The sequence below is a fragment of the Eupeodes corollae genome, chromosome 3 (assembly GCF_945859685.1).
Source record: "Eupeodes corollae chromosome 3, idEupCoro1.1, whole genome shotgun sequence".
NCBI classification, from domain to species: Eukaryota; Metazoa; Arthropoda; class Insecta; order Diptera; family Syrphidae; genus Eupeodes; species Eupeodes corollae.
This window is the reverse complement of record NC_079149.1, coordinates 53233651-53247285: the sequence shown is the minus strand read 5'-3', so window position 1 is coordinate 53247285 and position 13635 is coordinate 53233651. Positions and strand designations below refer to the sequence as shown.

Below are 13635 nucleotides of genomic sequence, written 5' to 3'. Positions count from 1 at the left end.
AGTTATGTTTCTTGTCATAATGAAGCTGACGAGTTCTAGATTTTTTCTTCTAAAATAAATTTACCCAGAACTTTTCTTTTTGTTTATTTTTAAATTTTAAATAGTTACATAAATCATTTTCAAAGAACAGCTGATTGTTAATTATACATTTCAGAACAATATCGTTCCACTGAAAGCGTTCCAATTTCCCCGTATTCCCACCTGTCAGTTTGGCTTTCAATGATTAACAGGAAATATTTATCCAATGACAGAAATGAAAGCAGTTATTTTTCATTTTGTTTCGAGATTCAAAAGAGAGTAAAAAAGTTATGTTTCTTGTAGGAGTGAAGCTAATGAGTTCTAGATTTTTTTTCTAAAATAAATTTACCCAGAACTTTCCTTTTTGTTTATTTTAAAATTTTAAATAATGAAATCGTTTTCAATGAACAGCTGATTGTTAATCATACATTTCAGAACATTATCGTTCCACTGAAAGCGTTCCAATTTCTTCGTGATGACAGAAATGACAGCTAAAGGATTTCACTGAATGGTTTCAATGATGAAAACCAGTGATAACTATTACTACCATCTTAGTTAGTCGTTGATCAAATGATATAATTTTTAACTGTACTTAGGTCCATGTTAGTTTGAGGACGTATGTGTTAAATCACAGCTTCAACTGATCTCTAAGTTGACAAGCCAACTATATTGGAGTAAAAAAGTAGATTATGTTTAATGTGACTTGGTAACCCTGATTATAAGCCATATCTCTCGGTCTGGTCCGAAAAACCTGCTTAAACTCTTTCATCTTATTAACTCGAAAAATATTTAAATGATTCGTCATTCGTGCTATAATTTTTTTTATTTGATATTACAAAGCAATAAAAGGGAATACCTTTATTTTCTTTATTGTTGTAAGTTATATTCATCCAAAGTGTGTGTTTATTTAAAACATCAAAACCAACTAAAAGCAGGTGACTCATAACCTTACATTCTGTATAATTTGTATGTTGTGGATGGCTGGAATTCCAAAATGGGGCCATCTACAGCACTTCCACGAAAATGCTCTGACGCAGTGTTCAAAGACGAAGAAACAATAATATGACCGGTGCGATGCGGTGGTGAATGATGATGATGGTGGATGGATTGGTGGTTGGTGTACAATGTTTAACCGAAAATAAAAATAAAAGCCCCTAGGTTTTTCCGTATCCACTGTGTAGGGCATAGCATCCGGTATAATTGTTGTTATTTTTGTTTTTGTTTGGCGTCCGTCAGTTAGTGGATTGGTCATAGCTTCTGGTTTAACTTCAATTTGAAAAAAGTGCATGCATTGCATATAATAAGTTGATGATTCCTATTCATTCTTTTTTGTTTTGTGTGAGTCTTTCGAGTTCTCGGTTTTCGCTTTTTATTGGGAAATTTATGTGAAAATAATTTTCAGCTCTAATTCGCTTTGGAATTGTTTTTTTTTAATTAATTGTATATTGGAATGCGGTATTCGTATATGTAAGCTAAAAAATTGCACAATTCAAAAAAAAAAAAATGGGAAGGTAAAATAGAACATCCATAGGGTATGAAATAAGAGCAATAGATAAATTAATCAATTATTTACTTTCTTTACTCCTTACAAAAAAATATTGCCTAATGCGAAATTTACAAAAGAATAGTAATAAATGTATAAGTTCCTATACAGGGTGACTTCGCAGAGAAGTCAGATATGTGGAAGTAATCATTCCTTGTATTTGTAAATCAAAATTTATTTAGTAAGTAAGGACTCTAAATTCATTGGCTTTAGGTAAAAAGATCTTCACCCTTATTGTAGTTGGCGTTTTATTTGAATGACAATTGTCACGTTATAGTAGCGTTTTACTTAGCGTTACGCTACTTGACATTTGGCGGTTAGTGGAATCCAATTTTTTGATCGACAAATATCACTCTCATCGCTATTGTAATTGTCGTTTTAGTTTTCTTTTATGACGAGTAAATTGTCACTTTCTGTCGACGGAAAATTTTCAAACGAAAAATTAAATGTTTTACTGTTTGTTTTAGTATTATTAAATTAATTTTTGCTAAAGGGTAAAAGTAACGAATAAAGGTAAAATGAAAAGGCTTACAGAATTAATGGAATTAAATAATTCATTGGCAACAAATTTTAGGAGAGGCGCACCCAAACAAAAAAAAACAATTGGGAATTTGTTGCAAATATCCTCAATTCCTTGGGGGCACTGCTTACAACGGTATAGGAATGGCAAAAGGTATGGTTTGATGCCAACTTTAAAGCAAAACTTCATTGACTGTTTCCTCCTTGGTCCGATCTGAGTATTAGAAAGAGTTCGAGGGGATAGCATTTATTTAAGCTATTCCTGTTGTTGTAACGATGTTGTATATCTATTATTGGTGCTTGAATTTTTATGTGGCTGCCGTCTACACGTCCAATTATTCCCGGATTCCCAGTCTTTTCATTAAAAAAACTTACGCATGTCTTTTTTCTTCGTCCAAATAGTGAGAATTTATTTCACGTGTGTGCTTCCATAATTTCGAGCATTTCTTTGAGAATGAGCTTCATCGGTGGTTGTGCAATTCCCCAATTTTAAGTTATTGCATACACCCTTTTGGAAGCTGCCTTTACCAAAAAATCTCAAGCTTTAAAACTAGTGGCACCGATGACAGCTTTGTCTTTTCAGTACCTTTTCTTCAATTTAATTTAATGTGTAAATAAAGGAGTCCTTATTCAACCTTGAGTACATTACATGTCTTGAAATGAAATAAAACAATATAGATTGATTTGTCCAATGAATCATCCTTGGATTTATGTATGTACTTGTCCGTACTTATTTCTAATCTGGTAAATGTAAAGGATCTGATGACGATCTTCTTCTTTCTCTCAATAAGTTTAGTTTTAATTCGCGTCCAATCTATTCAATCACATTCGACATTTGACAATCGTAAGTAAAAGAACGTAATGCTACGTAATGTGGTTCCAAACGGAAGCTTAGTTCATTTGCTGAACATTTGCTTTGTCTGACAGCTCAACAGCTGTAAAAAAAGTCAACAAACAAAATATATTTGCTTTTGGAAGGATTCCCATTGATTATTATAACCTTGATTTTTTAGATTCCAAAACTCAAATTTTATTATTTGATAAAAAAGAACAGCTGCTAATGACAGAAGTGCCATTTTAGAAATGTCATATTGCAAGTGTCATTCAAAGCAACCTCGAAGGAGGCCCAACGTAACGCAGACGAAGCCGAAGCTGAATCGTGTTTGTGTTTCAGCCATTAAACGCCAAGAAAGTGACTCGACTCAAAAAGTGACAATTGTCGTTTAAGGAAAGAGCCTGTGTGACCAGTTTCTGACCTAATTCCTCTAACTCCAAAGAATTCTCAAAACAAAACGAAATTTTTCTGTTAAATTGGAAAAAAGTAAGGACTATTCACATGAGATCGACCAACGAATGAACGAATATTTGGCGATCATAACAATTGCACAACATCGACTAGAATGCAAATTTTAGGTTCTGGCACACACGAACATTAAAGTGTGGATCGTATGTGGAACGCGAAATGAGTTTGACAGTTCGTTCGCCCATGTTCCATTTCCCATGAGTTGAAATCACTGAAATGAAATTGCATGTTCTTTAATAATTTAATTTCGAAAACTTTGAAATTGCTTTGAACTGTCAGAACTGAAAGTATATATTATATACAAAGCCATTTGCATTTTCAAAAATCCAATTCACGATAACGAACACACTTTCGCTAAGTGTATTCACAATAAGTGAATTGCAGAACATGGACATTTAGCAATGAAAAAGATAACTTCTTTACCTTAAAGTTATTTTAAGCTTTATTTCTAACTTTTTATTTACAATTTCCACACAGTTTAAATTTATAAATTATTTAAAATCACATTTATTCTTCGGTCTAATGTGAATGGCTGTTTTGATTTTTGACTTTAATTAAAGTCATAGTTTTAACCGAACACATAATTTTTTTAAAAATTGTATCTTGCACATGAGCTACGAACTGTGGATGTTCGCATATTTTGAATTTTCTTTCACATAAGTTTTATTTTTATTCGCAGACAGCGACGAATTGTCAATTTATAATAACCTTTTTCAACAAACAAAACAATAGTGGTATAATTTTGAGGTTAAGTTGAGCGCGAACAATTTATTCATTGCAGTGTGGATGGTATGTGGAACGCGAATAGAGTTTGACAGTTCGTAGCAATCACACTGCAATTCGTTACTACCAAATTATTTTTACAAAATTGTCTTGTTTTAGAGAACAAAATGCAAATTTTACTATCCTAACATAAGTATCAATTGGTTTCTTATAATTTGAATGTGTTCATGTTTGAAATTAACTTTTTGAAATGTGTAAAATCACGTTTGTTCGTCCATTTGTTCATTCGTTGTTCGCTCTCGTGTGCAAGGCCCTTAAACGTCAAACTGTCACAAGTGACATTTTGTAAACTGTCACTTGTAGCTTGTAGTAAAACAGATGTGTTGGTTTATATTTTATTTAACTATTCAGATAGCTAGAAGAAGCTAGAGATTTCTAGAAACACCCTGTTTCTGCTTTTGTTTATTTTTCCAGTCTGCTCACGCTTGTAGACTTAATTAATTACAAAATCACTCCTAGTAGATAATAAACTGGTCTAATAATAATTATATAATTATTTAGTGTTATGTTTTTGGCGGGTGGTGACGGTGACTGTCGGTGGCGGCAATCGCCGGCGGACAGCTAAAGTGTTCCAGCCAAAACAATATGTTTTTTTCCTTGTTGTTATAATTTATTAAGTTATATATATTTGTTGTAAATCAACAAATGACCAAAGTGTGCAATGATTCCATCTTTCACATAAACTTAGTTGTTTTTTTTTTCTTTAAAAATAAAACTTTTTTTCTTGCTCTTTAGTTTTTTTTTATTATTAGCTTGGGTGCGAATGAACATGTTCACACTATCTTGAGAGAAAGGCCGCGGGTTGTATAGAATTGTACAGATACATTCATAGGTTTTGTATATTATGATTGTTATTTATTTAATGTTTATTTAATTGTAATATTTAGAATCGATTAGAGAGATGATAGACAAAGAACATGCAAAGGGAAAGTAACAAACGATAGCTCGTCGGCAAATATATACATAGCTGTAAAATTGAGAAAGAAATTGACGTAAATATTTTGATATATCGATAATTGAAATGGATTTCCTTTCAACTGTCTTAAGTTTACAATTATAAATTATTCATTTAGCAATAATACGTTTTAGTTCTGTTATTGTTGTTTGGTTATTAAATATTATTACCAATAATTCGACTAAAATTTGACAGAAGTTTGTTGTATTTACGAACTGTTTGAAGTTTTATCGAGGGGTTAGTCTACCGATGTCAACGGTTTTCTTCAGAATTTTCGAAGTTCCTTTTTATTATACTCGTATCAACAAATTTACTAATTTTTAGAGGAAACACAAATTGAAAGTATGAATATAAAAACAATATGCAAAAGTCAAAATCACTTAGACACTTCAATTTACAAAACTTGATATTCTGGCGGCACTGCCATATCATTCATGTTAATATGTTTATGAATGACAGCTGTCAAAAACAATTTCGTCATAAGATCGTTTCTTTTATTTCTTCCTCAAATACAAAATACTTATTATTATTACTAACAGTATAAAATACTAAAGATCACAGACATGATTTACTCCCTTATCCTGAAATCGATAGTTTGCAATTAACTTATTAACAAGTTTAGACATTGACAGCTGTCAAAAGATGTAGTTTAAGATTTTCCGTGTGTATTTACTTTCATGATATGAAAATCAAAATAACTGACGCAAAAACCCACCCACAACAAAAATTGCCATTTTTTTACCGACAAATTTACTTTGGTGCACAAACTCCTCACCGATTATCTTGTATTTGTTTTCTGTTTATTTTTTTTTCTAAGGAAAAGTTATGGTTTAACATCTTTTCGCATCTAATTACTAACTCCCGGTGCATATTTGTTATCGCATATCATCCAAGCATGCACATGCACAATGCAACACCACACTGCCAAGAAATATACACGCTACATGAGTCATTGCTGTAGGCAAGGCACACTGCACACAAAGCACATGCAAATGCCGGCTGCTAAAAAAGAAGAACATACATATATGAGCATAGTGAATAGCTTCATTGTTTGACATGTTGGACCGATGGAATGTTGTCGATTATGGCGTCTTTTTCAGGATAAAAATATTTACAACATGACCCCAATAGATTTCTTGGATTTTTTGTTCACCGTGATATAAAATTAAAAAAAGAAAAGTATGGTAGTCATGTAGAATCTAAGCGGAGTGAGTCTGTCTTGATATATGGATGTATGTACATTTGACTCCGGATTAATGAGCAATATACTTGACTTGTACTTTTTGGAATATTTTTTATAAACATTATTCCTCATTAATCTAATATAATGTTTTTAAAAACACTAAATTGACTAATGCATCTAAAAATCAAACTCGTTCATTTCTAAATGGCGCTGAATTCATTCATTCACGCAAATGAAACCACTACATTATATACGTCAAAATAAAGTGTCAAGTTTCGTTGACGAGTACATTTTCAAATAGAAATCTTTGATCACCGTCTACATTGTTTTCTTTTTAAAAAATGTATTGATTTAAAATGAAGGTTCAACTCAAAATGATGCTGTGAGTCACACCGACAAGTACTTTTTTAAAACCTGAGCAAACAATTCGTTTTAACAAACACATTTTTAGCATTCACGATAATTATTTGTCAATAAAACTTAAGCGGGTTTGACTGTGTTTATTATTTATATTCACTTGGCCGGAAATGTTATCATCCATCGAGTACTTTTCAAGTGTAAATATTGTTGTATCGAAATCAAAAGTAAGAACATGTAGATATAGGGAATAATCTCACCCCAAATTTGCCTTTCTTCCCCCCTTTTATATTTTAAACATTCAATGTATTTACGCCTTTATTGTGTATTTACGTACGTTCATAAATATCTATATAAAATATAAAGTTTATATATACTAATAATTTTTTTGTTGTTCATTTATCTTTTCAGACATATTCCGGCCTTTTCTGTGTTGTTGTGAATCCGTATAAAAAGCTTCCAATTTATACGGAAAAAATTATGGAAAGATATAAGGGTATAAAGCGACACGAAGTGCCTCCGCATGTATTTGCAATCACAGATACTGCCTACAGATCTATGCTCCAAGGTGAGTTATCACTCTTTTCATTTACCTATCGCCCCATAATATCTATCCATCCATATCATATAAAATCACATAACATATCAACGAATATAATATTTTCGATATTTTGTATGATTTCGTCTACTTTTAAACTTTTGAATATGATGGGTATGAATATGTACGAATAAGAGTGTAAGTCGACTGCAAATATTGAAGTTTTAGATAAAGTGGTTATGCTTTATGTATATTTATTTTATTTAAAAAAAAAAAAACGAAAAGACAACTCCACAGAGGAAGCCACCACACCTTTTTTCAGATTAAGTGTCATACATATATTTGTCCGTGTATGTGCGCCTTCTAAGAGATTTGTGAGTTTTGAAAAAAATGTTCCTTTTTTCTAAGCTTAAAATGTCACTGGTGATAATATATTTTTTGATGTGAACATTACTTAAAGATTTAAAAATATTAATTTCATTTTGTGCGTCACAAACATACCCATTGTTCATATTTTTTTTATTTGAACACACCCATTTTTGTAGTAGTTTGACGTTTTGTTGTTTGAAGTTATTTACTATTTACAAACAAGAACTTCCGACATTTTTAATTTAAGAGGCCTGTTCACAAGCGCGGATCGATATTTTGTTATTTGAATGGTTCAGAAATATCAATCAGGTCTATCGAGATCCAACCGTAGTTCAAACTTGTTTCAATTGACAATTATTTGGATAAATAACTAAAAAAATAAAATTCAGAAACCATGCTTGGCAAATTTTAGTTTATCCTCTTAGAACTGTTATATTTCAAGGGTCATAGAGAAATAAAACACCGGCATCTTAGATTATTTAGAATTAGTTTTTTTTTTTTTTTTTTCAATTTCATGCATTAAAAAAGTCAAATTGCATTGAATATTAAGGTACCATTAATTTTAATTAGCTATTATAAACAGTTTTAAGAGACAAAATCTCATTCTTTCGGTCTAACAAACAATTAACAGACTTTTAAATTTGAAACTAATGAACAACACATTTTTAAATATGTCGGCGGAAAAATGCTTCCAACTAAAAACTACAAGAGTCAATATCTTTTCTTATCTTATCTATTTCAACATTTGATAATATCACAATTTCATAAATTAACACTTAAAATAGGGGAACTTCAAATAATACAAAGAAAAGTGTTCATTGAACTTTTTCAAAATATCTGATTCAAACTTCATTTTAATCTTCACCAACCGCCAGACCTTTGGACACAATTATACAATGTTTACCTAGTCATCAATCTTAAGTAGCATTTTGTCACCACCTATTTTTCAAATTATAATTTTTTTTTAACAAAATCATTTGTAAATGACAAAAATTGTTTGATATTTTTTTGTATTTCCAAGAAGAAATGAAAAAGAAACCACAGATTTCTTTACTTTAAATTACTAAAATCATCGATGAATCATATTCATGTTTGGCAAAAATTTCTATTAGTTTTATTAATGCAAAACGCGAATCTGAGTCATTTTTTTTCTTTTGTATTTTTTTCTGTTTAATATTTGATTTGGAATTTAGTACAGCTGGCACGTACGAGATACATTTGAAGTTTATTATGTTATGTATAATGTAGAAATTCAGGCGACTTATGTACATACATTTATATATAAATAAATACTTATGCAACATCATCAAAAAGGTGCTGCCACCGATGCGCAGATATCATCGTCTTGAACTTATTAAAATAAAACTTAGATTATTATGACAATAAGTTTTGTTTTGTATTGTTTTTGAATAACTTCATATTTGGTTGAAAAAAACAATGAAGTGACAAACGAATACGTTTGGTTTCAGAATTTCATCATAAATGTCAAACACACATTTAGTGACTTAACGAAAATCTACTACATTCAATAAAAACTCTACTTTTCACTAAAAGATCACATTAGGATGCACTTGTGCTTTTCTTCTGACAGATATTTTAAATGCTTGTCATTTATATATTTTTATGTGCAACCATCAAACTACTTATTCATTAACACATATACTTTGGACACTTAGTCATTTTTGATAAAATTTCACACTAATTAAAGTGCAGTCAAACCAATCTAAGTATACACCATTGAAAGGTCTTTCAATATTGGCCGAACTGTCAAAAGTTTTCCAATAGCATCCAATTAGCTGACATTTGACAATTTTTTGGTAGAAAATTGGCTGAAATTTGTTTGTCTTTCAATTAAGAATTGTCTGTTTACACGGTTGGAAAACATTAAATTGGTAGAATTATTGGAAGACAATGTTTTTGACAGGTGACGGATACTATGAAAATTTATTTTAGAAGTGGGAACAACATGTCGTCTTAAAACTCCTAAAAAAAAAAGAAAAACTTTACATTTTTCAAAGGAGGTTTGACCATTTGACTTTAGATTAGTTGACAGAGATCTCAATGGCGTTCGCCAGCAGATATTTTCACTTCGGAGCACTTCATTTCTCGCCGAATTAGAAAACAAAACAATTTCTTTAATATTTGTTTTTTTTTTTTAATTTAATACTTTTACTCAAAAAATTAATTCTTGCAAAAAAATTTCGTTTGTCAATGAATTACGGTAAACGATAAACCGGTAGATCGTGGTGAATTTGTTTTTCCCTTCTACAGATAGATGGCATTAACAACCAAAACAAGAAAAGATGTGTTCAGAAAGAGTGTAACAAGGTTAAGGTTTCTTTGATTAGACTTTATTTGTATTTATAAACGAGTACATGTTTTTTTTATAAATGTATGTTCTGTTTATTTCAATAGTAATGCCTTTATTAATAACTTAACTATTTTACTATCTTAAATTTACTGCATTGAATTATTTTACATTGAATTATTAAAAGCGGAAATAATAAAGTTCTAGAGTTTACCGGGAATATTTACATAAAATATACATATCTTCTGCAATTGCGGTATCAACCGATATTTTCTGGAACTTAGTGTTAACGTAACATTTTTTGTCATGAATTACTTTTTCAGCTAAAAAATCAATTAGAAAAATAAGATATAAATAGTTAGAACTGGAAAACTTATAAAAATGATGCATAAGACTTAAATTTTGGTTGAAGAACAAATTTGTCACAAAACCACTGACCTAACGAGAATACAAATATTTTTACTTTTGTACAAAAGTACTTTTCGGCTTATCTAGTTAAGCCTTTAAAAGCAACACACTTGCTTAGTTTAAAGCAGTATATTAGTATAGCTTATCACCTATTAACAAATCTTATGCAATGAAAATTAGCAACAACAGGAACAAGTTGACAGTCTTTTTATTTAGTCATGTTTTCAATGTTTCTGCGTTGTTTTATTTTCATGATCCATGTTTACATTCTGTAACTCTCGTTTTCAATGTTCCTGCAACTCTCGCATCGACAAAATTAAGTCGATGAACTCTGAAAATTGAAACAAATCCGAGTTTTTTTTTGCATTTTTCAACGGTCTGAGCGAAAATTAAACGCAGCTAATAATACAAAAATAATAGTTATAGTGCTTTCAGAGTTTTATGTTTCTCCTAATTCTCATTGGACTGTTGCACCACCTAATTTATTTTACTTACTTAATGATTAAAACTCGCTTCAAATAACTAACTAATATTTCTCTAAATGTGTAGTTTAGAATTGTTTCTAAATCTTCATTGTTCTGGCACGTAACAAGAGTAATTAATTTCACTTCATATTTTAATGATATTACTCCCAAACGAACACAATGTTACCAAAAAGTTTGTTCATCCACAATTTTGAATTTTCTTTGAACACCTCTGAACAGCTGACTGCATCCGCCATTTTTCAAAGGTGGTAGCCTTTTTTCAAAGGTGGTGAGTATGAACATCTTCTTGCATAAGTATTTGTCACAACATTTTTTTATATGGAGTTAATACATATGCAAGTTGGTGTGCAAATCACAGCATGTAGGCAAAAAGAGAGCAACCGTCGAAGTAGGTTCTTTCGATTAGTTCTTTTCGCTCTTGCCAGCAGCTTCTTGCCAACCAAGTCCCTAGGTAGTTTAGGGGCCTATTATGTTGTAATCCGGCAATCGGTATTACCGTTCACGGCTAGTTGACTGTCACAAGTCAACCAGTAGTCAACTAAAAATCGGTTGACTTTTTAAGTGTGTTCGGGGTATTATGTAAGCCAGTTGAGTTGTCTCTCAGTTGTGATTGTTGTCAAAATTCAGCAACTGATATATACTAGTTGTGTAGTGCATTTGTGTGTACAAAAAAATAACGGTAGGCATCAACAGTTCATTGAAAACCAATTTTTTTAAGAAAATGGAGAAAAATGTAAATTTTTTCAAATAATAATATAAACATCTGTAAGAAAATAATTTGTTTTGATTAAAAATAACTAAACCTGCCCAATTCGAGAGGTTGATTGAGGTTCTGCAGCAGAAACCTGAGCTGGCCAGAGGCAAGGGACAATTCGGTTCCACAAAAAGAACCCAAGACGAAGAATGGGAAAATATAGCTGTTCAACTGAATAGCATTGGACCACCATTTTTTGGTGCTATGATTCGAACATGAGTTCCATCGATGCATCCTATTACTCCAGGAAATCTGGTTTTCTGGAAAATTTAATTTTTGATAAATTCATCTCATCATTTGTCATACGAGCCTTAATCCATTGTGGACAGATACGTTCTTCTACTACGTCTAGCACTTTTTTTAACACTACCGAAACTGTTGGCTGAGCAGGCTTAAATTAAAATCATTACCACTGCACTTTTGGTAACTTCCTTCTGCCATGAAACGTAGGGCAGTGCAGACTTTGAGAATGGGTGGGAATGATCTTTGATTTCATTTAGCACATAAACAAATGCGTCTTTGTTGAGTCTAAAATAACTTATAAATCTGAAATAAAACGAAAATATTTAAATCAACACTCATCAAAGAATTTGTTTATAAATAATACTTTTTGTTTGGAAGTTCCAATGGATTGGAGTGATCTCGAATATTTTTTCTCATCAGCGTAACATTCAGGGGATTTTCTTCTTCCGAATTTCCAAGAAACAAATTAATAGAACTCTCCATTTCCTATTATTTTGTCTTTTTTTATAAAATTTTGCACTGAATTCAAAATTTTGAAATTCCTACGTATTTTACTTTACACAGCTGATTTTGACACAAAACAAGCACATAAAAGTAGGCAACGTATTTGGTCTACTCAACTGAAAAAGTTGTCTTCCATAATACGAGTTGAGTTGTGATCCATAATAGGCCCTTTAAACTCCGCACAATCTGCACCCCTTAAACATCGTATTTGCATCCAATTCTTTTCATCTTTTTTTCGTATAACTTCTTTTCGTTATTTTGACAGACGATGACTTCTTTCTACATTCTTTCAAAATCTTGTTAAATTTTGTCGTTGCTCAAAAACTTTCTACCAAATAAAAATTTGATGATTGCAAGAACATTATCTATTATCCAATTAGTTGACAGTTGTCCAAACACAATTAGTGGACAATGAAAATAACAAATTTTGTATTTTTAGACGAGTTCAAACGATTACAAAAAGTCGGTTAACTTTCTATCAATTGATTGCCATTTTTTTCCTGTCACTTTTGACAAATAAAATTGGGTATTTACGAGTATATGGTTGATAGAAATTTAGTTTCAATGTTTTATGAAAAATGTGCCAATATTAGAAGATCTTCAAATCGTGTATTAAGCTTTAGCTTTAAACCACTTTACTTAAATAATGAGTGTCACAAAGCCTTAGCAAAACTTAAAAGAACCTTTTCTGATTCTTTTTATGACTAGGTATATTTAATAAAATGTCAACAATACAGAAAGATGCTAAATAAGTTTGCCATTTGAAAATCCCTTTTTTTGTTGAACTTAATCGATTTCAATTCTGCGTCAAATCTTCTAAGCTTAAATAAAACAGGTCAACACAATATTCTCGTGGATTTGATTAATTGGAAAAATATTTGTTTCTTGACTTTGTTGTTGATTATGGCTTTAATTCTCTTAAATTAAAGGTTCTTACTAAAACAAACATCAGCGTAAGATCTAAGTACATAACATTAGACTTTGTGTAAGAAAACGGTCCCAGTTAAAAAAAAAGATTATCACTCAAAGTGATTGATAAATTGATGATTAATGTCATCATGAATATGCTTTACTTCATCGCCTATAAGAATTTCTGTCAACGATTATGGTAATATTTGCCTACTAACTATTAAAGAAAAAACTATACCCTCATTTTATATAAGTTTGATCTTATAATTGTACAGAGTGTATTTTTTACTAATGTAATAAAATATACATTCACACGCATATTACCAAACTCACTTGACAGGTTGACAATTTAACGGCTGTCAATTGGAAAGAATTCCACCATGTGTTGACTATTTGCTCAAATTGCGAAGACGCCAAATCTCTAATGAATGTTGAATAAAACCCTATTTGAAAATA

General features: G+C 30.9%; 1 protein-coding gene across 4 annotated transcripts in view; it reads left to right on the top strand.

Annotated features, from left to right (window-relative positions):
• Positions 1-13635, top strand: part of LOC129952400 (myosin heavy chain, non-muscle) — a 108918-nt gene that overhangs the window by 47340 nt on the left and 47943 nt on the right. For all 4 annotated transcript variants that reach the window (XM_056064960.1, XM_056064958.1, XM_056064956.1 and 1 more), the window contains exon 4: positions 7073-7229. In XM_056064960.1, the coding sequence (XP_055920935.1) occupies positions 7073-7229 (157 nt within the window). The remainder of the gene's footprint in view (positions 1-7072; positions 7230-13635) is intronic.